Source organism: Canis lupus, chromosome 28, assembly GCF_048164855.1.
Source record: "Canis lupus baileyi chromosome 28, mCanLup2.hap1, whole genome shotgun sequence".
In the NCBI taxonomy this organism is placed as follows: domain Eukaryota; kingdom Metazoa; phylum Chordata; class Mammalia; order Carnivora; family Canidae; genus Canis; species Canis lupus.
Genome location: NC_132865.1, coordinates 36,545,297 through 36,573,126, shown reverse-complemented (window position 1 = coordinate 36,573,126; position 27,830 = coordinate 36,545,297). Strand labels below are relative to the sequence as shown.

At 39.6% G+C, this 27,830-nt stretch overlaps 1 protein-coding gene across 7 annotated transcripts in view; it reads right to left on the bottom strand.

The window, feature by feature from the left end:
* Nucleotides 1-19,400: 19,400 nt before the first annotated feature.
* Nucleotides 19,401-27,830, bottom strand: part of ATP6V1H (ATPase H+ transporting V1 subunit H) — a 167,319-nt gene continuing 158,889 nt past the window's right edge. For all 7 annotated transcript variants that reach the window (XR_012020195.1, XM_072804613.1, XM_072804614.1 and 4 more), the window contains one exon: nt 19,401-19,762. Coding sequence is in view for 6 of the 7 variants with exons in the window: in XM_072804613.1 (XP_072660714.1) it covers nt 19,702-19,762 (61 nt within the window). In the remaining variant the exon portion in view is untranslated. The remainder of the gene's footprint in view (nt 19,763-27,830) is intronic.

Here is a 27,830-nt window from a genome sequence, read left to right as displayed (position 1 = left end):
TTCCGACACTGAGGTGATCACCAGCAAAGCTGCAATCTCTATCTCACCTGCTTCCATGACTCCAACACTCTTACCCTAAGGAGATCCTTGCTCCTCTTCCTACTGAGCCAAACTATCACCCTATCTCTCATCAAGTCCTTTTCTCAGTCTAGTAGTAAAAGAGCAAATCAGTTAGTGCAGCAGTTCAGGGAATATCCAGATGAGATATAAAAATATTCCCTTCTTCCAGCATGCACACATTTTGGAGCTTTATCTAACTAGGTTTAGGAAAGAGAACCAGCTGCGGCTCTATGGAACAGCCTGTATTCATAATCTTCCTAATGGCTACCTTGTGTCCTGTGTCCTCCTGACCTCTTGTGTCCTCTTCCAGACCCCCCTTCTTATCTCTCATTTCTAGGGCTGGAATGTGCCTTTTTTGGTTGCCAAGATAAAGGAAAGCAAGACTAGAGAATCCACTATGGGCTTTTTACAGCCTCAGCCTGGGAAGTGACATCCCTCACTTCCTCTCAGCCCATTTCCTTGAACTCTATTCAGACTGGGAGGGTTGGGAGAGGCAGTCTTCCCCATGCCCAGAATTTGAGAATAGCATCCACCTAAAAGGAGAAGGTGAGATTTTCATGGTTTACCCTGGATTAGTCAGTCTTTGTAATTTAGGTAGCACTGATTGATATTCCTAAACTCTAATAATTGATATCTGACATTTTAGAGTATTTTTCCAGACCTCTTGCTGAGATTCCACAAACAGATATTTACATATTTCCACAGGGTTCAATCATTTTCAGAGAGACAGACTGCTTATTTTTCTTTGTGGGTAGTTAATTTCTCATAATATAAAAGTTCACAACATCTTAACAGGTAAGACATATCAATCCCCTGTTGAGGAGGATGCCCAGGTATCCACCAGGGTTGGGACCCAGCATGGTAGGCAGGCCCTAAGATACAAAAAAAGTTAAGAATGTATGATCTAGAAAAATGGGTGGAACAAAGAAAGTGTTGAGGTAGGAGACTTTCTCAATGTTCACAGTCAATGAGACACTTCCGGTTAACTACCAACAGTGGTAGCATGGAGAAAGTTGAGCCTGACACAGAGGCAGGTCTCTAAAGATCTCATATGAGAATTACCCAGATTTTTTAAAAGCCTTGGTCAATAGCCTTTTATTTTGTTCAATCCATGGCTTTTCACACAACCAGCTCCTCTGGAAAACCATGGATCTGAGGTGCATGCATTCTTTCATTGCTTCCAGAGCATCTAATAGCTTTGAAATGGAGTTGATAAGCACCTTCACACTTTCTTTGTTCCATCCATTTTTCTAGATCTTACATTATTGACTTTGTGTCTTAGGGCCCACCTACCATACTTCATCCCAACCCTGATGGATACCTGGGCATCCTCCTCAACAGGGTCATGATCTTGGGGTTGTGAGATCAAGCACTGCCCCCAGACTCAGCAGGGAGTCTGCTTGCAATTCCCCCACTCTGTGCCTCCCCCTGTGTGCATACTCTCTTGCTTTAAAAATAAATAAGTGAATCTTAAAAAAAAAAAAAAAGGAAGTTAGGGACAAATTTTAGGTTATATAATATATACACACATATTATAGGTATGGTAACTTAGATTTGCCAGTCCATGAATATTTGAACTGCTGCTATCTGTGGAGTACATGCTAGCAAATACACAAAGATGCATTTCTGTCAGCAATGAAACCCATTCTTGTAGGTAGTTCTTCTCCTGCATTAAATCTGTCAAAGGCCAGAACATTGGACAAGGAAGGACTCCTTCCCAGCTTCTCTGTGATGCAGATCTTTTTGGAAAGTCTCTCTACCAAATCTTCTTGGTTTGAAATTTCATTTCTTTCGCCCTTTTGTTCTCCTTTATTTCCTTTCCTAAGTCTCTCCAAAATGACACCTTAGAGGAGTGTCCTGGGCTGTGGGCAGCATGGACAGACAGCCTCTTTCTTCACTGTCCTCACACCCATGATGTGTGGCAAGGAGCAACCCTGACCCAGGAGGGCACTAATGTGACTTACACAAACAAAAATCTCAGAAGCTCACAATTTGGCATGCAAATCCTTCAATGCCACAAAACTCAAGGAAGGACAGGCACTGGGGGCTCAGGTGTTCCAGAGAGAGAGGAGTAAGCATGCACCAGACGTGTGTAAGTGTGTGTCTGTGTATGTTTGGAGGCTACAGAAGGTTCAGCATGGAGCATGAAGTTTCATGGCCCCCCCACAATCCACGCAAGTATTAACACAAAACTAAACCAACCCTGAGACTAGGGTATATAGTATTTAATGGAGAATAGCAATAATCTTATTACACATCTGGGAAAAAATATATATGTTTTCATTTCTGAAACCAGCCTAACATCTCCAGCTGAACCAACTCTGAAGCACTAAGTTTGGCCTATGACTCTAAACCTCACTAGAGTAGAGAGCAGAGGCTGGGGGTGGGGGGAGAGTGGTTATATTTTTCTTATACAAAATGGTTGTTTTCTGAATTTTTTTCTTGTTTACCCTTTTTCACTTATTATTATTTTTATTGAAGTATAGTTGACAGGTGTATAACACAGTGATTTGAAGATTCTACACATTACTCAGTGTTCACCACAATAAGTATAGTCACCAACCAGTCACCACACAAAGTTATTACAATATTATTGACTATATTCTCCACGCTATACTTTTATTCCCCATGACTTATTTATTTTATAATGGGAGTTTGTAACTCTTATACCCCTTCACCTATTTCACCCATCTTCCCAACCCTACCTCCCTCTGGCAACCACCCTTTTGTTCTCTGCATTTATGAGATTGTTTCTTGTGTTTTCTTTGGTTGTTCATTTGTTCTCTTCATTTCTTTATATGCCACATGGTCTTTGGCACAGTGAGGTGGGGCGGGCAGAGAAGTTCTGAAACTGGAGCCCTACTTCAGAAAGCCATTGCTGACTATGGATTCAGCTTCAAAAATCAAAGTACAGGATAGAGAAATGGCCCCAGGGGTCATCAGCTATGGATGAGTCCCCTGCCCATTCGACTCATAGGCCAACATCTCATCCCGACCCTGTGGGCTTGGCAGCACCCAGCTCTGCCTTGGGAGCCAATCTCAACATCTCTCCTGAGCTCTAAGCAGGGGGCTTCTGGCAGGGAGCCTACCTAAGTGCCAACTGATACTCATTAAAGTCCTCTTTTATGACCTTATTCTTATGTCTTATCATTGGGGAATGAAGTAATATTTTTAGGGAAAATGTATGAACATGCCTCATATTTTGGGAGACTAAACACAACCTATTTTGGGTTCATCGGTATTGGAAGGTCCTTTCCCAGCTTTCTTGTGTGTTTTTTCCTGTCCAGCCTCAGCACTGTGCTTAGCATATCAAACATATTCATTCCTTGATAGTCATTCATATTTAGCAGCAACTTAGTAGGAAAAAATAAGATAAGTGGGAGTTTAGGAGACTTATTTCTTACAAATTTCTTTCAAAATTTAAATGCACCAATAAAACCTTATGGTAACAGTGTACTTGGAATATGTCGAGTCATTCAGACACCTTCATCTCAGAACAATTTTTATTAAAATTGAATTTTATAAAATGTGATTTTATACATAAATATGGCTCTAACATATGCTAAGAGAGTAATTCTTAAAGGGCTATTTTTCTTGTTCAAATAGCTTTATTTGAAAGCCTACAACTCCTGTGGAAGGAAACCAAGCTCCCACATCTCTCTGGTCCCTGGGCACTGTGCTGTGTTCCTGCGGGTGTCCACTCACAGTGGCATAAGGCAAGCATCTGAGAACAGTATCCAGGGCAGTAAGGAGGGATACGTTTAGAGGAAACCCATCAAAGTAGCACCTTCCAAGGATATTATGTGTTCTTTTTGCATCTACAGGTTTAAGAGCCAAATCCAGTGAAACATCTTAATGTTCCTGGATTAAATTCCCCCAGCTTGAAATGTACCCCTGAGTTCTTCCCTGAAATCCAGGGAAAAGGTTTCCCTCAGTGGACGTGCAGGAGGTGAAAAACCAAAAGTTCAGACTAGTGTTCCACAATGCAAAGCCTTTAGGCCTGGGAATTCTTAACCACTCCTCATAGATGGACATGTGAACTGTTCTTCTCCAGAGCTGCCTACTGTGGGGAAATGCATTTGGCTGAGAAGGGCAGGGCCCATTACATCCACTTCTAGGACTATGGGGTCAGGTTCTGACTCTGGTGAGGAGGGGACTCGGTATCCAAAGGCCACCAGGCTGGCAGCAGCCTACAGTCACTTTTAAGATAAGCTTTCTCTGTGGCCAGATCAACTTCCATCTGAGGCTCAACTTCTCAGGGAACTTTGCTTATTCAAGTACTGATTCCCTGTAACTCTTACTGATAGAGAAACTCATAATGGAAAGTAGCTGCCCGAAAGCCCCAGGCATCAGGCTGACCAGTTCAGGATCCCCACTAATGGGTTCTTCCCTGGAAATCCCATGGGCATGCCCACAGGACATAAATACAGCACATACTGAGTAAGCACTAAGACAGAACAGCAACTAGAGATATGAATGCAAAATAACAATTTAGTCTAAATTACTGACAACATGAGGAAGGACAGACACAACACATCAGTGTTCACTCTAAGTGGTGGCATTTCGATGAGTTGTTCCTTATCCTTGCAATGGTAAAAATAAAAATTTCAGGCCTATGAGCAGAACCACAATAAGGGCTCTGATTCCGCTCCATCCTCTGAGAGCTCTGTGTAGATCACTCTCCATGACCTCTCACAATCAGGAGTCCTGCTTCACCAGTCATGGCACAGTAGACACAAGAGCTAGCTCACTCCACATCCATTTCCCTCACCCTCATTTGCCAGTGGAAGTCCTATTGTTTTCAGGCTCCTCCCCTCCTCTTCAGGAGATGGTGGTTGTAAAGCAAGCAAGGTCATCCCAGTTAACCCCACTGCCCAGTCCTTGGCTGTGCACTGCTTTTGGCCATAAGAAGTGAGAGAAAGTCCGCTACAGACTTCTAGAAAAAGAAAGATGTGTAGAGCGAGTCTGGTGTGATACCTGGGAGGGAGAGCAGGCCCAGGGAGAGCAGATGCACAGCAGAGGCTGGAACTGAGAGCCAGGGAACGGTATCTCCTTGTGCTTCTCACATGAGACATGGACACTGATTTTAACCTAGTATGAGGCAAGTTTTCTTTTACTTGCAGCAAGAAGCATCTTAAAGGACACATCTATATAAGGTCTAGGTGTGGTTAGCCCTCATCACTCAACACTGAACACGTTGCAGACCAAAGTCATTCAAACAAAGCAGAAGTCCCAATTCTGCTCACATGGCCTTTCAGTTACTAGAATGTGCAATATGGAGTAATCAACTGAGGTTCTGATCAGAATTTTGTGTTCCTTCAATCCACTTCCGGGCTCTAAACCTGATTGTGGCCTGGCCAACACTTTCATCAAACACTAGCATGACGACATACAGTCATAGTTATGAAATGCTCAAGTGGGCCCAAAGCCAAGAGGAATTGTTAATAAACCAAATAACAAATGAAGGATTTGAAAGTATGAAGAGCATTTACTTGTATATTAAAAGAATAATTTGAAGGCGGGGCAAGATGGTGGAAGAGTAGGGTCCCCAAGTCACCTGTCCCCACTAACTTACCTAGATAACTTTCAAATCATCCTGAAAACCTACAAATTCGGCCCAAGATTTAAAGAGATAACAGCTGGAATGCTACAGTGAGAAGAGTTCCACTTCTATCAAGGTAGGAAGACGGGAAGAAAAATAAAGAAATAAAAAACATCCAAGGAGGAGGGGCCCCACGAGGAGCCGGGCTAAGGCAGCGTCGAGTGCCCCCAGGGCAGGAAAGCCCCACCTGGAAAAGCAGGGGCTTCACCAACCTTCCTGGGCGAAAAGGCGCTCGCAGGGAGCTCGGGCAGGATCCCAGGAGGGCGGGGATGCCCTCGGGCTCCAGGGGCACTAACAGACACCTGCGCCCCGGGGCGAGCTCCCTAAACGGCTGGTGCGCGCACATGGCTGGACCCGGGAGCAGCTCGGAGGGGCTCCGGCGGAGGCTCAGCACGGAGGGGGCTGCGCGGCTCCGGGAGTGGGATTCCAGCGGCACAGGCCCTGGAGCCCAGGGCGCCGGGGGACACAGCGCAGGATCCAGCGCTCCCCCCGGGACAGGCAGAGAGGCCGGGAGGACACAGGGCAGCAAGGATGCTACGGTTGCCGGGTGGCCCGAGCTGTGCAGATCAGGGCCCCCCGCCCCTGGTGCATCCAGGCCCCTGTGGACTGGGAGCTGCGGTAGTTACTGCGGGAGCTGACTCCAGAGCTGGAGACTGGCCGCTGCCAGTGGTGTTGTTCCTCCTGGTGTCACCCTGTGCCTGAGCCTGAGCAGGGCCCTCACAGGATAAACAGCTCCCACTGAACCGTGCACCTGGCAGGGGGCTGGGCAGCTCCCCTAGGTGCAAATACCTGAGAATCAGCACCGCAGGCCCCTCCCCCAGAAGACCAGCTGGAAGGACAAGGGAAGAGAAAATTACTGATCAACCAGCGCTGGAAAGTTCCAAGGGAAGTTGAGGGGTTTACAGGATATACAATCAGAGTATCCTGTCCCTTGTTTTTTCTTTTCTGTTTGTTTCCAAGCCCAACCCTTTTTTTCCTTCTCTCTTTTTCTCCTTTTTCCAGTACAACTTGTTTTTGGCCACTCTGCACTGAGCAAAATGAATAGAAGGAAAAACTTACCACAAAAGAAAGAATTAGAAACAGTACTCTCTCCCACAGAGTTACAAAATTTGGATTACAATTCAATGTCAGAAAGCCAATTCAGAAGCACAATTATAAACCTACTGGTGGCTCTAGAAAAAAGCATAAAGGATTCAAGAGACTTCATGACTGCAGAATTTAGATCTAAACAGGCCGAAATTAAAAATCAATTAAATGAGATGCAATCCAAACTGGAGTTCCTAAGCACTAGGATTAACGAGGTAGAAGAACGAGTGAGTGACATAGAAGACAACTTGATGGCAAGGAAGGAAGCTGAGGGAAAAAAAAGAAAAAAAATTAAAAGATCATGAGAACAGGTTAAGGGAAATAAATGACAGTCTCAGAAGGAAAAATCTACATTTAATTGGGGTTTCAGAGGGTGCCAAAAGGGACAGAGGACCATAAAGTGTATTTGAACAAATCATAGCTGAGAACTTTTCTAACTTGGGAAGGGAAACAGGCATTCAGATCCAAGAGATAGAGACATCCTCCCCTATAATCAATAAAAAACCATTCAACACCTGGACATTTAATAGTGAAACTTGCAAATTCCAAAGATAAAGAGAAGATCCTTAAAGCAGCAAGAGACAAGAGATCCCTAACCTTTATGGGAAGAAGTATTAGGTTAACAGCAGAACTCTCCAAAGAGACCTGGCAGGACAGAATGGGCTAGCAGGATATATTCAGGGTCCTAAATGAGAAGAAGATGCAGCCAAGAATACTCAATCCAGCAAGCCCTCATTCAGAATAGAAGGAGAGATAAAGAGCTTCCAAGAAAGGCAGAAACTAAAGAATATGTGACCACCAAACCAGCTCTCCAAGAAATATTAAGGAGGACTCTGTAAAAGAAAGAGGAAATCCAAAGGAACAATCTACAAGAACAGGGACTGAATAGGTATCGTGATGATACTAAATTCATATCTTTCAATAGTAACTCTGAATGTGAATGGGCTTAATGACACCATAAAAAGGTGCAGGGTTTCAGAATGGATAAACAAGCAAGACCCATTTATTTGCTGTCTACAAGAGACTCATTTTATTTTATTTTTTTAATAATAAATTTATTTTTTATTGGTGTTCAATTTGCCAACATACAGAATAACACCCAGTGCTCATCCTGTCAAGTGAGCCCTCAGTACCACCATTTGCTTCAACATGGATGGAACTGGAGGGTATTATGCTGAGTGAAATGAGTCAATCGGAGAAGGACAAACATTATATGTTCTCATTCATTTGGGGAATATAAATAATAGTGAAAGGGAATAGAAGGGAAGGGAGAAGAAATGGGTAGGAAATATCAGAAAGGGACACAGAACATAAAGACTCCTAACTCTGTGAAACGAACAAGAGACTCATTTTAGATGTAAGGACACCTACAGCCTGAAAATAAAAGCTTGGAGAACCATTTGCCATTCAAATGGTCCTCAAAAGAAAGCTGGGGTAGCCATCCTTATCTCAGATAAATTAAAGTTTATCTCAAAGACTATAGTAAGAGATGAAGAGGGACACTATATCATACTTAAAGGGTCTATCCAACAAGAAGACCTAACAATCATGAATATTTATGCCCTGACTGTGGGAGCTGCCAAGTATATCAATCAATTAATAACCAAAGTTAAGACATACATAGATAATAATAAACTTATACTGGGAGACTTCAACATGGTGATTTCTATAATTGATAGATCTTCTAAGCACAACATCTCCAAAGAAACAAGAGCTTTAAATGATACACTGGACCAGATGGATTTTACAGATATTTACAGAACTTTACATCCAAATGCAACTGAATACACATTCTTCTTAAGTGCACATGGAACTTTCTCCAGAATAGACCACATACTGGGTCACAAATCAGGTCTTAACTGATACCAGAAGATTGGGATCATCCCCTGCATATTTTCAGACCATAATGCTTTGAAACTAGAACTAAACCACAAGAAGAAGTTTTGAAGGATTTCAAACACATGGAGGTTAAGGACCATCCTGCTAAAAGATGAAAGGGTCAACCAGGAAATTAGAGAAGAATTAAAAAGATTCATGGAAACTAATGAGAATGAAAATACAACCGTTCAAAATCTTTGGGATACAGTGAAAGTAATCCAGAGAGGGAAATGCATTGCAATACAAGCATCCCTCAAAAAATTGGAAAAACTCAAATACACAAGGTAACCTTGCACCTAAAGGAGATGGAGAAAAAAACAGCAAATAGATCCTACACCAAGCAGAAGAAGAGACTTAATAAAGACTTGAGCAGAAGTCAATGAAATAGAGACCAGAAGAACTGTGAAACAGATGAACAAAACCAGGAGTTGGTTCTTTGAAAGAATTAATAAGATAGAAAAACCATTAGCCAGCCTTATTAAAAACAAAAGTGAAAGGACTCAAATTAATAAAATCATGAATGAGGCTGCGGAGAAAAGGGAACCCTCTTACACTGTTGATGGGAATGTGAAAAGGTGCAGCCACTCTGGAAAACTGTGTGGAGGTTCCTCCAAGAGTTAAAAATAGACCTGCCCTACAACCCAGCCATTGCACTGTTGGAGATTTACCCCAAAGATGCAGACGCAATGAAACGCCGGGACACCTGCACCCCGATGTTTCTAGCAGCAATGGCCACAATAGCCAAACTGTGGAAGGAGCCTCGGTGTCCATCGAAAGATGAATGGATAAAGAAGATGTGGTCTATGTATACAATGGAATATTACTCAGCCATTAGAAATGACAAATACCCACCATTTGCTTCAATGTGGATGGAACTGGAGGGTATTATGCTGAGTGAAATAAGTCAAGCGGAAAAGGACAAACATTATATGGTCTCATTCATTTGGGGAATATAAATAATAGTGAAAGGGAATAGAAGGGAAGGGAGAAGAAATGGGTAGGAAATATCAGAAAGAGAGACAGAATATAAAGACTCCTAACTCTGGGAAATGAACTAGGGGTGGTGGAAGGGGAGGAGGGCGGGGGGTGAATGGGTGACGAGCACTGAGGGGGGCACTTGACGGGATAAGCACTGGGTGTTATTCTGTATGTTGTCAAATTGAACACCAATACAAAATAAATTTATTATTAAATAAATAAAATATTGTTGATTTAAAAAAATAAAATAAAATCATGAATGAGAAAGGAGAGATCACTACCAACACCAAGGAAATACAAACGATTTTCAAAACTTACTATGAGCAGCTATACACCAATAAATTAGGCAATTTAGAAGAAATGGATGCATTTCTAGAAAACCACAAACCACCAAAACTGAAACAGGAAGAAATAGAAAACCTGAACAGGCCGATAACCAGGGAGGAAATTGAAGCAGTCATTAAAAACCTCCAAACACAAAAGTCCATGGCCAGATGGCTTCCCAGGGGAATTCTATCAAACATTTAAAGAAGAAACCATACCTATTCTACTAAAGCTGTTGGGAAAGATAGAAAGAGATGGAGTACTTCCAAACTCATTCTATGAGGCCACCATCACCTTAATTCCAAAACCAGACAAAGACCCCACCAAAAAGGAGAATTCTAGAGCAATATCCCAGATGAACATGGATGCAAAAATTCTCAACAAAATACTAGCCAATAGGATCCAACAATACATTAAGAAGATTATTCATCATGACCAAGTGGGATTTATCTCCACAATGCAAGGCTGGTTCAACACTCATAAAGCAATCAATGTGATTGATCATATCAGCAAGAGAAAAAACAAGAACCATATGATCCTCTCAATAGACGCAGAGAAAGCATTTGACAAAATACACCATCCATTCCTGATCAAAACTCTTCAGAGTGCAGGGATAGAGGGAACATTCCTCAGCATCTTAAAAGCCATCTACAAAAAGCCCACAGCAAATATCATTCTCAATGGGAAAACACTGGGAGCCTTTCTCTAAAATCAGGAACAAGACAGGGATGTCCACTCTCACCACTGTTAGTCAACATAATACTAGACTCCTAGCCTCAGCAATCAAACAACAAAAAGACATAAAAGGTATTCAAATTGGCAAAGAAGAAGTCAAACTCTCCCTCTTTGCAGATGACATGATACTCTACATAGAAAACCAAGAGACTCCACCCCAAGATTGCTAGAACTCATACAGCAATTTGGCAGTGTGGCAGGATACAAAATCAATGCCCAGAAGTCAGTGGCATTTCTATACACTAACAATGAAACTGAAGAAAGAGAAATTAAGGAGTCAATCCCATCTACAATTGCACCCAAAAGCATAAGATACCTAGGAATAAACTTAATCAAAGAGGTAAAGGACCTATACCCTAAAAACTACAGAACACTTCTGAAAGAAATTGAGGAAGACACAAAGAGATGGAAAAATATTTCATGCTCATGGATTAGAAGAATTAATATTGTGAAAATGTCAGTGCTACCCAGGGCAATTTACACGTTTAATGCAGTCCCTATCAAAATACCATGGACTTTCTTCAGAGAGCTGGAACAAATCATCTTAAGATTTGTGTAGAATCAGAAAAGACCCAAATAGCCAGGGAAATATTGAAAAAGAAAACCATAGCTGGGGGCATCACAATGCCAGATTTCAAGTTGTACTACAAAGCTGTAGTCATCAAGATGGTGTGGTAGTGGCACAAAAACAGACACATAGATCAATGGAACAGAATAGAGATTCCAGAAGTGGCCCCTCAACTTTGTGGTCAACTAAGATTCGACAAAGCAGGAAAAACCATCCACTGGAAAAAAGACAGGCTCTTCAATAAATAGTGCTGGGAAAATTGTACAGCCACATGCAGACGAATGAAACTAGCCTATTCCCTTACACCATACACAAAGACAAACTCAAGGGCAGCTCTGGTGGCTCAGCAGTTTAGCACTGCCTACAGCCCAGGGCGTGATCCTGGAGACCCGGGATCGAGTCCCACATCAGGCTCCCTGCATGGAGCCTGCTTCTCCCTCTGCCTGTGTCTCTGCCTCTCTCTCTCTCTCCTCTGTGTATTCTCATGAATAAAGAAATAAAAAATCTTAAAAAAAAAAAACAAAACAAAGATAAACTCAAAATGGATGAAAGATCTAAATGTGAGACAAGATTCCATCAAATTCCTAGAGGAGAACACAGGCAACACCCTTTTTGAACTCGGCCACAGTAACTTCTTACAAGATACATCCATGAAGGCAAAAGAAACAAAAGCAAAACTGAACTATTGGGACTTCATCAAGATAAGAAGCTTTTGCAGAGCAAAGGATACAGTCAACAAAACTCAAAGACAACCTACAGAATGGGAGAAGATATTTGCAAATGACATATCAGATAAAATGCTAGTATCAAAGATCTATAAAGAACTTATTCAACTCAACAGCAAAGAAACAAACAATCCAATCATGAAATGGGCCAAAGACATGAACAGAAATCTCTCAGAGGAAGACGGAGACATGGCCAACATGCATATGAGAAAATGCTCTGCATCACTTGCCATCAGGGAAATACAAATCAAAACCACAATGAGATACCACCTCACACCAGTGAGAATGGGGAAAATTAACAAGGCAGGAAACAACAAATGTTGGAGAGGGTGTGGAGAAAGGGGAACCCTCTTGCACTGTTGGTGGGAATGTGAACTGGTGCAGCCACTCTGGAAAACTGTGTGGAGGTTCCTCAAAGAGTTAAAAATAGATCTGCCCTATGACTCAGCAATTGCACTGCTGGGAATTTACCCCAAATATATAGATGCAGTGAAACGGCAGGACACCTGTACCCCGATGGTTCTAGCAGCAATGTCCACAATAGCCAAACTGTGGAAGGAGCCTCGGTGCCCATCGAAAGATGAATGGATAAAGAAGATGTGGTATATGTATACAATGGACTATTCCTCAGCCATTAGAAATGACAAATACCCACCATTTGCTTCAACATGGATAGACCTGGAGGGTATTATGCTGAGTGAATTAAGTCAATTGAAAAGGACAAACATTATATGGTCTCATTCATTTGGGGAATATAAAAATTAGTGAAAGGGAATAAAGGAAAAGGAGAGAAAATGAGTGAAAATATCAATGAGGGTGACAAAACATGAGAGACACCTAACTCCGGGAAATGAACAAGGGGTAGTGGAAGGTGAGGTGGGCAGAAGGTTTGGGTGACTGGGTGATGGGCACTGAGGGGGGCACTTGGCGGGATGAGCACTCAGTGTTATGCTAAATGTTGGCAAATTGAACTCCAATAAAAAAATAAATAAAAATAAAGTCACAATAAATAAATAAATAGATAAGAAAGAAAGGGAGGGAGGGAGGGAGGGAGGGAGGGAGGGAGGGAGGGAGGAAGGAAGGAAGGAAGGAAGGAAGGAAGGAAGGAAAGAAAAGAAAAAGAAAGAAAGAAAGAAAGAAAGAAAGAAAGAAAGAAAGAAAGAAAGAAGAAAAGAAAAGAAAAAAGAAAAGAAAAAAAGAAAAGAAAAAGAAAAGAAAAGAAAAGAAAAAGAAAAGAAAAGAAAAGAAAAGAAAAGAAAAGAAAAGAAAAGAAAAGAAAAGAAAAGAAAAATGATTTGCCAGGACTAAAAGGGACTTATTCCTGAACTATAAAGACATTTTGACTTTGAGAAAGCCACTGATTAATTTGAGAGCGACCTTAGGAGATCACATCTATAGGTCAAATACAAATTTCAATGGGATGATTTAAATAGCTGACATGAGGTCATTGACAAAATAACATCTACCACTGGTTGGGGAAATCCTGGAGCCAGCCAGGAGCACATGTGTCTCTTTTGAACATGGTAATCCTCTCAGGCCATAAATGAATATTTCATCAGATAGAAACACTGGAGGCATCACCTTAAAAATTCAGAACTGCCACAAATACCCTATTGAGCAATTCTGTCCTGTGAGTTCAGACCAACACAATAACTAATAAGGAGCATTTTAAGTGCTTAGTATATACAGGTTCACTCACTCTCTCCTTTAACCCTTGTAACTCCACGAAGCAGATACTACCATTTTTCTATTTTTCACGTAACAAAGCTAAAGCCTGAAGAAGTTTGATAGTATCAAATTGATAGTATGAGGCAGACCTTATTTTTAACTTTGATCTCCCTATTACAGATGTGGAACAGAAAGGGCCTGCAAGCTACTGGAAAGGATAGTATTGTCATTACATGCTATTATACCCAGAAAAAATATAGGACTGAAAGATTATTAAAGTTCATAATGATAAGGTGAAGTGACTAAATACAGGATAATGATTTATGTTTATAAATAATGTCCCTATATACCAGCAATAGTGGTTAGAAAAAAATAATGGAAGAAAAACCCTTTTCACAAAAACTAAATAAAAAAATAGGTGAAAATAACTTTAATAGTATTTGTAGGATCTATGTGTTGAAGCTACATTAACTTTAGACACACTGACTAAATGGAGAGAATCAATTTTTTTGGATAGGAAAAGCTAGTGCTATAGAAGCCTTCCCAAATTAATATGTAGATGAAAATAAATTATGAAAATCTCAATGGACTCTTCTGAAACCTGAAGAAGAGATTTAAATCTCATCTAGAGAAACACACTGGGAGGAATTTAAAGAACCTAAAAAGTGTCTGAGGTGAGGAAAGCATCATTCACCTGCCAGTATCAGATTTTACAGTGTATTTTAAAATATCAATAATCAAGCCAGCATGAGAATTTGCACTAGACATGAGTTCTTTGTACTATTCTTGCTACTGTTCTGTATTTGTGAAATTACATCAAAATAATGAATAGTATTCTGTCAAAATAAATCAGTACCTGAGCCTGTTACACTGCCAAGACTAATTGGCTATTTCTGCATGCATTCCAACTTCACAGTCCTCACAGAGGGGTTACCATAGAGCTGGGCCACCTCTGGGAGGCAACAGGAATATGGAGTGCCCACTCCAAGGCCTGGGTCCTTTGCTGGATGGGGGTGAGAGACATCTCCTGGGGGCACAAAGTTGGAAGTCATTGCAACAGTGTAACCAGGTTGATGAGTGGCCACCTGCCTCCCTGCTGCTCCCACCCAGCTGTCACCCCACTCACCTGTCCACTCTTCTCTTGCTAGGAAACTCTTCCATCTGTATCATCTCACTGCCTGTTACTTCTATCCATCCTATGTTCCATCATCTCAAGAGAGAGGTCTGGGTCAGCCGTGACAGTCCTCGTAGACCCCATACACTAGGCCTCCCCCACCACCAACTCCCTACTTGCTGCCTGGGGGTTCAGTCAGCTGTGCTGGTACTGAGGGTCCCAGAGTGCCACCAAGGCAACACTCCTGCACAAAACCCATCCAGACCCCTCCTTCTGTGGTGGCCAAGAGCATGGCATGGACAGGCTCTCAGAGGGCTACCTCTAACACTTGCAAATACCTTGTTTTAGAGTGGTTTTGTGGCAACCAACAAACCAACTCAAAACTTCACTTCTACAATCTCCAGAATGCAATGCAAATGCAATCTTCTCCAGATAGTTCCTCCTAATGTCTAGGCTGTCTGGGAGGAGAGTGACGTGACACCTGTTTGTTTCAACTTTCTATGTCAAAATGTGATCTAAAATGCGTTCAAACAGAAATGTTTTAAATGACAGTTATCATTTTAGAATGAACATTTTTAAAAGAAAGTTGAACCTGAAGGATCAGACTTGTTCTGTTATTCCAAATACTTGGCTCAATGTTGAAAATTACTACAAACTGATACTGACTCAGAGGGAGGAAACACTCTAAAGCAGGTTGCCTGTCACCGGTATTAATCAAGAAAGGCAAGATATCCATCTATGATGCCAGCTAAAATAATCCCATGTAATGATTACAATCTTTTCCAATCCTTTACACTAATATAAATTTTCTCACTTCAGATGGTAAACATTGTTAGAACAGGCTCTAAAATCCCTCCCGCTCTGAGTCCATACAGTTTGGTACATCTGCCCTCTCACTCCCAAATTTAATCTCAACCTATTCTCAAATGAATTTACATGTCAACTTTGATTTAAAATGCCACTTTGGAGACTTTAGGTTAATTATAGTGAATGTTTTAAACACACACATTTATCTCTTCTTCCCAACCCCACACCAAAGGCTACAAAGGATTAAAAAAAGGAATAAATAATAACAAAAAAAAATCAAAAGGATAAACCCACCAAGACAGAAACAACAAAAGAGATCATAGCCAACACTATCATTAAAATTCCAGAAACTGGACAATTGGTAACTAACTTCAGTGTCTGCTTTTCTACTCCACTAACAGCCTATAAAAGGGTAGATGAGAGGAGGTGATAACAACCAACCACTCAGCACCTCAGAATACATTCTCTTCCCAAATCTTGGGAACTGGAAGCAATGGGCTTCCTAGGTATGGTAGCCCTGAACAGTTAAAATTTTGGACATACATAGAATGGCAGGAGTCCCAGACCCCTTTCATGAATGTAGTTATTGTTGGGTTAAATCCATTTTATTGCTACTTGCTTTCTGTGTCCCCTCATTATTCCTCCTCTCCTGACATCTTTCAGGTTAATCGAGTATTTTGAGCAGTTCATTTTATCTTCACTAATGGCTCCTCAGCTATACCTCTTAGCTTATTGTTTCAGCGGTTGTTCTAAGGAATTATATATGCATCCTTAATTCATCATAGTCTAAATTGTTACACCACCTCATGCATAATGTAAGAACCTTAGAAGAGCGTAATTCATTTCTGCCCCCTCAACCTTTGTGTTACTTTTACAAATATTTTCTTTTTACCTGTTATATTCAGCAATCTTTGTACATTGGTTCTTTCAACCAAGCTCTCTGATACTTTGTTTCTTTGGGAGGGGAAAAAAAGACAATGACCTAGATGGTTACTGGAAGGTAAAGCATCTAGAACCAGTATTACTCAATCATAAAAGTGGTTATTCCACTTTTATTCTGGTTTTGGAAGAGTAGTCAACGTCCCTTTTAAAAACTGAAAGAGAGGGTGCCTGGGTGGCTCAGTCATTGAGCGTCTGCCTTTGGCTCAGGTGGTCGTCCTGGAGTCTTGGGATCGAGTCCCACATCAGGCTCTCTGCAGGGAGGCTGCTTCTCCCTCTGCCTGTGTCTCTGCCTCTCTCTGTCTCTCATGAATAAATAAATAAAATCTTTAAAAAAATAAAATAAAAAATAAAAGAGAATGTGAACTCAGTGTCACATTTGCATAAATGAAGTAACATAACATCATTTGTCTTTCTGACTTTTCCACTGGGACCTTGTTCAGAAAGTTAAAGGAGCCACATCTCTTAACCAGAACAGAACATTTTGTACAGCAAAAGAAGAGAGAAATTTGAAACTAAAAGGTGATTTCATCATAAGGTTCAGATTTGGAAAATAACTTTGACACCTACTAACATTGAGTGGTTTCAAAATTTAGTCTCAAACATTCTCTATTTTCAAAGGCAAAGAATGAGAACAGAGAAACTTTTAAGTAATTATAAATCAAAAGCATCAAAAGTTGGCTCTGAGCTTTCCAAGATTTAACAGCTACAGATTACAAAATTATTTAAATTTTAATTATATGAAAATTAACCCCCGCTAGGTCTGCTGTGGCTAAATATGAAGGAGATTTTTTTAAATTGTATATTCTACTAATCTGATATCTGTGACTCACCTGGTGTAATATGTGGCACCGAGCTTCACCTGCCAGTGGGAAGGCCTTTCCCAATTTTTAAAATATGAGGGTCAAGAAGATCTCCGAAAGGAGTTTTCCAAAAAAAAACAAGATATTATTTCATTCTTCCTTTAATGTAAATGTCTATGTACACCTCACAATATCCGAAAATCAGGTCTTTTTATTTTTTTGTAAAATTACTGTACATACCTACTCAGGTTAATTTTATTATAAACGATTAATGGATGTTAATTCAGAAATTCATTTATTTAGTTGGGATTCCTGTCAAACCCTGTAGAACCTATTGTTCCCTCAACAAGAAATCTAGTAATACTTGAATTCTATACCAACTTTTTTCTAATACATTTCAACTCTTTGTGAAATTATTTTTCACAAATTGAAAACAGACTGATAGCCAATGAGACACAAAAGGATTTTTAAAAATACATAATTACAGAGAAAATTATGAAATTATTCAATCCTGTAATTAAAGACATTGCGTAAATCGTGTTTAGTTAGGTGGATTAACAAATGTTATAATCACTGTGCTCTTTGTTTTGGCTATTTTTAAAGATGTTCAAAAATGCTTATCAAAATTTGTTCTACTAAATTATCGCCTGATTAGATTTATAAGCATTAACTACTATTTGTATGTCAGATTTCTAAGTCTACTCTGTTAGGTATTTGCAGTTTAGTTGAACATACAAGTGATATTAAATTTTAGGCAGATTTAATCATTGAATGTTAATCAAAAGCATTAAGCGAAGAGAAAAAATAGAAGTGATTGTTCTTATAAGTCTTAGAAATAAGTTCTATAAGCTGAATGTAAAGATTTGAAGGAGAAAAATGTACCTAGAGATAATTTTAGTATACAGGATAACAATTAAAATATGAGGACATGGGAGTATTGCTTCCTATGTCCAAAAGCATTTCTTGGGAATTAAAGGATTAACAATTTCTATCAGAATGACTGTCATTGAATCTACTTTAGAATTCATGCAAAATGGAACTAAAATCAGAATTATGATATCGAACAATCAATGTACTCTTATGAAATCCAGAGAACTGCCATGTCTCGTTACCAGAACTTCCAGAAATTAAATGTCTTAGAAAACCTAATAGGCTTTACAGACTATTACATTAACATGAAAACTGATCCTGTTGCTAATGCAGAATCTGTGTAACTACCACTGAAAAAAGTTCTGTCTCTTGTTTTGGGAAGTAAAATATCTAGGTCTAAGCAATTTAAAAAGCTTTCAGTTAAAAAATTGGTTTGATCAGACTACATGGTTTCTTGGCAAATATGAAGTCAACTCTTTAAGAAAAACTATTCACTCACATGAACTCACTAACCAAGAAAAACATTGATTATCTTAACTAACTTTTCCTATAGGATCTCTCTGCTGAAAATAAAACAATATTCGATGCTGAAACAGAAGATGGATCCTATGAGTGTCTTTCTACGGAAGAAAAAACCTACCAAAATAGTTTACTAGCCTTCCCACATTCACCAAACACCTCAGCATTCAGAGAACTGCCAGTAATGTACAATGGAAATGAATAAAAAATGAGACTCAGAGAGAGATTTAAAGACAAAAGGTTCAGATCTGGGAGTAGGGGGACATGTATGCCATGCATGCCCTGCTGAAGGCCTGTAGTTCCAAAGTAAAGAGGGAAGGGGACAGAAATAAATATCTACTGGCAATACTGGAAACAGAAAATATTAAAGAAAAGAGACTGGAAGTACTAAAATCCAAGAATGAAAGTACAGGAAATCAATGAAATAAAATAACCTAAAGCTGAAATTCTTCACTTAGCTCCACAGGCAAATCTTTTGGACCACAGCATCATGTTAAAAATCTATTTAAAATTTTAAAGTTCTTTAAATATTAGCAGAGGATTGCTGTAATGTGTATTGTGCATAGATGGCTGGCTGGCTGGATGGGTAGATGGATGGACACATACATATAATTTTAACATTTATTTACCATTCACTATTTTGCAACAATTTTATCAATTTGGCTAGGGAAAAAAAGATGATTGTTGTTAAAGTCTGAGTAAGGAACAAGTAAAGAGCAAAACCTTTTCGAAGTGAGAATCCTTTAATAACTATACTCATTTTCAGAGAACAATAAATACAGAAATTACAAGCAGTATATGTGAGTAATCTTCTCCTTAGCAACAGAAAGCACTTACTTTTATACAACTTAATGGGCAAACACATTTAACAAAAATCAGCATTGGGAAAAGTGACACAACAGAAGATAAGTGCAAGTAAAATGAAAAGGTATTTGCTCCTGACCCTAACTACTAAGATTCCTATTCCAGGTACTCTGTCCCAGGTTAAACACGACTGCTGGAGATTCTGAGGTTGGAGGACACATTCAGCTTCGGGCAGCAGCAGTCTGGGGTTGCTCAGATTGGAGCTGTTTACCAAGATATTCCCTAAAACAGCAGGAATAAAATAGGAAGGCATGTTAGAATTTATAGGACAAAGAATCTCTTTCAAAATCAGAGCACAATACACCATGTCATCTATACTTATTTTAATATCTAAACATTAGCAAAATAGCTCCAGAAAATTAATCTATTCCAGATTTGAAAAGTATGTACTGTGTGAATTTTAAATGCTCTCTTTAGCATACATAAGTCATTACACGCACAAACAGGCGATTCTGCATTTCTACTTTCTTGAGGACAAGTCTTGTTTACTGCCATGCCAATTTTGCAACCGAAGAAGTTCAAAATCAATGGAATATTATTCCAAGTAAGTGGACTGACACATGAAAAACACATTTCCTGATACTAGTGAATACAAGTATCTATACTAGAGATGAAAATAAATCACTGAAAATACCATTAAGACTCACAACATGTAATGAAGCTTCTTGTTACTGAACACTTTCTCTGCACCAACATAGTCTAAAACCCTCACAAAGATGGTCATACTGAATCCACAGAATAATCCCAAGAGCAGAGAAGTAGTATTCTCATTGTAGAGGTGAGTCACTTTCATTGTGGCTCAGAGCAGTGGTTTCCAAACTATTTCAATCTCGTTCTCCTTTAGGAAATGAACTGAACATGTATCCTCAGTACATGAATACTTAGCTCTAAATTACATACAGGTAGTACCGTTAATTCCAGGACAAAGAATAACCTCTTTCCTATTTTCCTGTGAACAGCTTGCCCAATCGTTCGTTTTTGAACAAAAGAAGAGATTTTGTTAAAAACAAACAAAACATTTAAAAGGGTCCCTGCTATGAAAAGGAAAAAGAAAGAGCATGAGTTTTGGGTAGAGACCTGGATTTACATTCTAGTTGCACCCCCTCACGGACATGCTGGTTCCAGAGGCTGCGGGATGAGGGCACATGCCGGGTATGAGCAGCCCAGAGTCAGATGACTGCTCTACCTCCATTATCATGGCCTTAGTCCAAAGCTATCAAAAATAGGAAGCAAGACTGTGAAAAGGAAGAAGCATTCGGAATAGAAATCAGAGGGGGAGTTCTGTAGACTAGTGTAGGTGAGGTGTCAGGGACCCCCAGAAGTCTCACAAAGTTGTAAACGAGGTTGAAAGTACTGTGGGACTGACTGAAACCTCCTATAGCATGAAAATGATTTATGTGTTTTCACCCTTACATGAAAGTTCTTATCACTGACTTATCATGGGTGTCATATTAAAGCATATAATATATTTTTGTGTCAACTAGGAGCTACCCTAACATAATTTGAACAATGGATGGAGATCTTATTTTCAACCAACAGTAAGGAAGTAGTTCTAACTCATGCAAGAGCAAAAAAGGAAACCATCTATAAATGTTATTAGACAGGAAAAAAAATAAGAGTTTATGGACACTATAAATGCCCCCACTCTGTGGAGGCCTGCAACTAAGGAGTATGTAGAACTGCGTAAGTTTGATGTGTTGTGTTGTGTTGTGTTGTGTTGTGTTGTGTTGTGTTGTGGGGAGAGGGAGAGATGAGGGATGAGAGATGAGAGATGAGTATAACATTTACAACAAAATTTCCATATATTACACACACACACACACACACACACACACACACACACACACACGTTTTTTCCCTACATAGATATCTAAGAAATTAAGCCTGAAATTAGACATGCTTCATTTTAAGAGGGCTTTCAAATATTCCAATTTTAAAAGTTAGACTGTGTAAAGGATCACCAGAATAAGCCACCCCAAAATATGCCCCTTTGGTATACTACTTTGATCTGTAGACACTTGAAAACAGCAAGTACAGGAAGAGACTTTCTCTGAACTCCCCTTATCTACCTGAAGACAAGTCCTCCAAAAGGAACTCCATTGTCATAAGTCCCTTCCCTGAGAGTTTCATCAACTGGGTAGAACTGACTCTCATCACAAGAGAACAGTCATGAAGTCTACACCACACCCAGACAGACCATGTCACAATCTCATATCTCCCACCTATTCTTCTATGGGCTCAATCATTATTCCTAAAAACCACTTACTTTCCCTCAGAGGCCTACATCTCCACTCCTTTTTCCCTATTAAGATGAAATTTAATCCTGAATTCTAAAGCTACATCTTTAAGTTATCCATTTTTCCCTGAGTATCTCCCATGTGTACATGAGGTATATATGTTAATCAATAGTTTTTCTCATGTTAATCTGTCTATTATAGAATTCCAGCTGAGAACTCAGAAGGGTAGAAGGGAAATTGTTTTTCCTCCCCTCTGAGAGTGATTTCTTAAAAAACATTTTAAAAGTGTACCTAAAAGACACATGGCATCCTTCAATAATAAACTATGGTTCTTTCAATAAAAGACTATGTGAAGACCCATGTTCTAAGTGTAAGTGTCCAAGATAAATCACAAGAGAACATAGGAAAGCCTTTCAGAGCTCAGTGCTCTGAACTGCCAAGTGATAGAGAAGTATCTGGCTGGATCTTGTCACACACAAAGGCTCCCATCTGCTCCACCCATTACAGATACATGAAGGGTGGCTCACTTGCCATTCCAAACTTAACTGATATTTAGGGGACAAGAGTGAATACTTGGAGGTGAGGAAAGATAACTGATTTCTTCACACACACACACACACACACACACACACACACACACACACACACAAAAGGCATAATTGAAGTAAGGGCCAAAGTAGGAGGAATATTAAAACAAAGCAAAGATGAGTTTTTCTAGCAGAGAATTGAAAAGCATTTCCAACCATGGCTTCTTGCCCACTAGTCTTCTGCTCTTTTGTTTTTCCTGGCCAAAAGTCTTTATTACAGATAAAATGCTCTACTATATTCTCATTATTTTCCACAAAGTGGCCCTGAGACATCCACTTCTTCTTCTCAACCTTAATGCCTAGACTGCAGAAAATTCAGGGCTTCCTTAGTGTCTGCTAAGTAGAGTGTATGCAATTTAAGATTTAGAGGAAGGACAAGAACATATATAAGGGGTTTGAATGAGAATGTGTATATTAAGAGCCCCAGATAGAACTTTATGAGCCTAACTTGTAGGTCACAAAATGCCAATAGTCTAAATAGGAGAAGAGCCCAAATGGGACTCATGAAAAAAGAATCAAATCTCCTCCTCAGGTTTTCCTGAAATTAGTTTGCAATGGCATATGAGTTGTTATAATATCAGAGACAGCTGACCTGAGGCTCAACTGAAAAAGATACTAACTGTAGAAAAAGGACCGGCCTACACCAAGCTTTGACAAACATCTACTCCTTTGAACTTGGCTTATAAAATGTTACAGTCCATTTCCCTCATGCCAAATGGCAACACGCAGTCAATTAAAATATTCCCAAGATTCACCGAGGTCTGCCTCTGAATTTCCCGTGAGCCTCCACCATAGGGAAGTGCTAGCACCAAGTGCCTAGGGCTGGGAACACAGGACCCTTGCTTACATTCCACACATTTTTATAAGCCATCATGGAAATTTGCTCGTAGGTACACCCACACATTATCTTCCTATCTTTACAACATCTCTGTGAGGTGAATATCTCCATTTACGGTGGATCAAATGGAGCCTTAGAAAACTTCCAATAACATGCTCAGAGACAAAATGAGCAAATGGCCTGGCTAGGACTCAGATCCTATCCACTTTATACTGTGAAGCTGCCTGGCCCAAATAGGACCCATGAAGGTGTGAGAAGCAGCCATGTTCCTAAGTTTATACATTAGAAAATAGTAAGAGTGTATGAATAATTTCCTCAGGTTAAGGTAACATTAGTGTTGGGCAAAAGGAAAAATAATTATGGATTTTACCTCAAGGGATTATAATATATCCACAACAAAAGACTCAAGAAGAGTTATTTTAAATACATTAATCTAAGTATTGAGTCAGTCTTTCTCTCTGTACCAGAAGATTAATACAAGAATAAAAATTCAACTTATAATTTGTTCATAAAGTGCCCAATTTGTACCAGAAATCCACAGGAGTTTGACATTAAATCTTTGCTTTTTCTACCTAAGAAGCAAAATTTGAGAAGTCTAATATCTTCTCCTCTGTAACTTCATCCATAACTTAAATCATTTAGGATTCTAAATCTCTGAAACTAAAAAAAGAAACAGTCCAAAAACATACTCCCCTTTTAAAAAATCCAAATACAAAATAGTTCACAAAAAAAGACCATATTGCATACTAAGAAAATGTTGACAGTTGATTAAGAAATACCTATGTTGGGGGGGCACCTGGGTGACTCCATCCATTAAGGATTCGACTCTTGGTTTTGTCTCAGGGCATGATCTCATGGGTTGTGGAGTTGAGCGCTGTGTGGGGCTCTGCAATGAGCAGGAAGTCTGCTTGAGCTTCTCACCCTCTGCCCCTCCCCCTTGGGTATCACACATGCCCACGTGCGCACGCACTCTCTCTCAAAAATAAACAAAATCTTAAAAAAAAAAAAAAAAAAGAGGGGCACTTGGGTGGCTCAGTCAGTTAAGTGTCCAACTCTTAAATTTGGCTCAGGCCATGACCTTCGGGTTGTAAGATTAAGCCCCACATGGCGCTCCATGCTCAGCTCCTCAGGCTCTCTCTCCCTCTCTCCTTCTGCCCCTCCCCCAGCTCACACTTGCTCATGCATATACTCTCTGTCTCTAAAATAAAATCTTTAAAAAAGAAAAAGAAAAAGATCTATTTTATTCTCTTGTCAATGGCCATACAAGTTCTATACTTTGGCACCTACCATAATACTGAAAAACTGCTTTCCAGTTCTTGAGAAAGTTACAGAGGGATTGAAAGAGGCAGTCTGAATATGACATTAGCTATCTAGGCTCCAAGCTGTTAGCAGCTAGTGTACCAGAAGTATTTACTTGAGGTATATTTAGAAAAATAAAAATAAAAAATAAAACATAAAAAAAACCACTAGAGGTATATTAACTCTTAGAAAAGAAAGGCCTTCACCATTTACAATTAAGTGTCAAATCTTTACTATAATTAGGGCTATATAAATAGTCAAACATTTTTATTCGTTCTTTAAAACTGTAGTTGAGGGCAGCCCTGGTGGCACAGCGGTTTAGCGCCGTCTGCAGCCAAGGGCGTGATCCTGGAGACCCGGGATCGAGTCCCGCATCGGGCTTCCTGCATGGTGCCTGCTTCTCCCTCTGCCTGTGTCTGTCTCTCTCTCTACCTGTGTCTCTGCTTCTCTCTGTGTCTCTATGAATAAATAAATTTAAAAAAAAACCCTAAAACTGTAGTTGAATTAAAAAAAAAAAAAGGAAGAAACCCATAGTTGAAGACACTGACTACAATTATCATTCAAACACACTTCACCTATATAAATACATGGTAACTTCACCTATATAACTTAGTGCCAGAAAAAAAGTGAATTTTCTCCTGACAAACATGTTTATCTATGAAAACTACAATCTCCCTTATTTCTATTTTTCCCTTGGCAGCCAAAAAGTTCAGTAGAAATTCCACTATTACTATCATTTTAGTCTTTATTCTCTTTAGTATCCTTTTGGTGTATAAATTTTCACAACTAAAATTACAGAGGACCTACATACTATATCTCACATCTTTCTATGAGTTTATTACAATGATTATTAAAACTACAACTGAGTCATAATTTTATTTTTCTTAACATTTGCCCATTCTATCAGGAAACAAATGAGTGTAATATAAATCATAAATGAAATATCCTTCTCTGAATGTATGAAAAATTTTTTGAGAATATGAACTTTATATTGGTTACAACACAGATTTCTACTTGGTAAAGAGAAAAAATGAAATTTAAGTATTTTGTACAAGCCTATTTTTGGGGAATTTTTTTTTATCGGAGTTCAATTTGCCAACATATAGAAGAACACCCAGGGCTCATCCCATCAAGTGCCCCACTCAGTGCCCATCACCCAATTACCCCATCCCCCCACCAACCTCCCCTTCCACTACCCCTTGTTTGTTTCCCAGTGTTAGGAGTCTCTCGTGTTCTGTCACCCTCTCTGATTTTTTCCACTCATTTTCTCTCCTTTCCCCTTTATTCCCTTTCACTATTTCCTATATTCTCCCTGTGGGTGAAACCACATAATGTTTGTCCTTCTCCGACTGACTTACTTCACTCAGCATAATACCCTCCAATTCCATCCATGCTGAAGCAAACGGTGGGTATTTGTCTCTTCTGATGGCTGAGTAATATTCCATTGTATACACAGACAACATCTTCTTTACCCATTCATCTTCCGATGAACACTGAGCCTCCTTCCATAGTTTGGCTACTGTGGAAATTGCTGCTATAAACATCGGGATGCAGGTATCCCAGCATTTCGCTACATGAGTATCTTTGAGGTAAATCCCTAGTAGTGCAGTTGCTGGGTCGAAGGGTAGCTCTACTTTTAACTCTTTGAGGAACCTCCACACAGTTTTCCAGAGTGCCTGTACCAGTTCACATTCCCACCAACAGTGCAAGAGGGTTCCCCTTTCTCCGCATCCTCTCCAACATTCGTTGTTTCCTGTCTTGTTAATTTTCCCCATTCTCACTGGTGTGAGGTCGTATCTCATTGTGGTTTTGATTTATATTTCCCTGATGGCCAGTGATGTGGACGGAGCATTTTCTCATGTGCTTGTTGGCCATGTGTAGGTCTTCTGTGGTGAAATTTCTGTTCATGTCTTTGGCCCATTTCATGATTGGATTGTTTGTTTCTTTGCTGTTGAGTTTAATAAGTTCTTTATAGATCTTGGATACAAGCCCCTTTATCTGATATGTCATTTGCAAATATCTTCTCCCAAACTGAAGGTTGTCTTTTAGTTTTGTTGACTGTTTCTATTGCTGTACAGAAGCTTTTTATCTTAAGTCCCAATAGTTCATTTTTGCTTTTGTTTCCCTTGCCTTCATAGATGTATCTAGCAAGAAGTTGCTGTGGCCACGTTCAAAAACGGTGTTGCTTGTGTTCTCCTCTAGGATTTGGATGGATTCTTGTCTCACATTTAGATCTTTCATCCATTTTGAGTTTATCTTTGTGTATGGTGTGAGAGAATGATCTAGTTTCATTCTATCACATTGATTGTTTTACGAGTGTTCAACCAGCCTTGCATCCCTGGGATAAATCCTACTTGGTCATGGCGAATAATCTTTTTAATGTACTATTGTTGGATCCTATTGGCTAGTATCTTGTTGAGAATTTTTGCATCTGTGTTCATCAGGGATATTGGTCTGTAATTCTCCTTTTTGGTGGGGTCTTTGTCTGGTTTTGGAATTAAGGTGATGCTGGCCTCATAGAACAAGTTTGGAAGTATTCCATCCCTTTCTATCTTTCAGAACAGCTTTAGTAGAATAGGTGTGGTTTCTTCTTTAAACCTTTGATAGAACTCCCCTGGGAAGCCATCTGGCCCTGGACTTTTGTGTCTTGGGAGGTTTTTGATGATGGCTGCAATCTCCTCTCTGGTTATCGGCCTTTTCAGGTTTTCTATTTCTTCCTGTTCCAGTTTTGGTAGTTTGTGGTTTTCCAGAAATGTGTCCATTTCTTCTAAATTGCCTAATTTATTGGTGTATAGCTGCTCATAATATATTTTTAAAATCGTTTGTATTTCCTTGGTGTTGGTGGTGATCTCTCCTTTTTCATTCATGATTTTATTAATTTGAGTCTTTTCTTTAAATAAGGCTGGCCAATGGTTTATCTATCTTATTAATTCTTTCAAAGAACCAACTCCTGGTTTTGTTTATCTGTTCCACAGTTCTTCTGGTCTCTATTTCATTGAGTTTTGCTCGAGTCTTTATTAAGTCTCTTCTGCTTGGTGTAGGATCTATTTGCTGTTTTTTTCTCCAGCTCCTTTAGATGCAAGGTTACCTTGTGTATTTGAGTTTTTTCCAATTTTTTGAGGGATGCTTGTATTGCAATGTGTTTCCCTCTCAGGACTACTTTCGCTGTATCCCAAAGATTTTGAATGGTTGTATTTTCATTTTCATTAGTTTCCATGAATCTTTTAAATTCTTCTCTAATTTCCTGGTTGACCCATTCATCTTTTAGAGGATGATCTTTAACCTCCACGTGTTTGAGTTTCTTCCAAATTTCTTCTTGTGATTGAGGT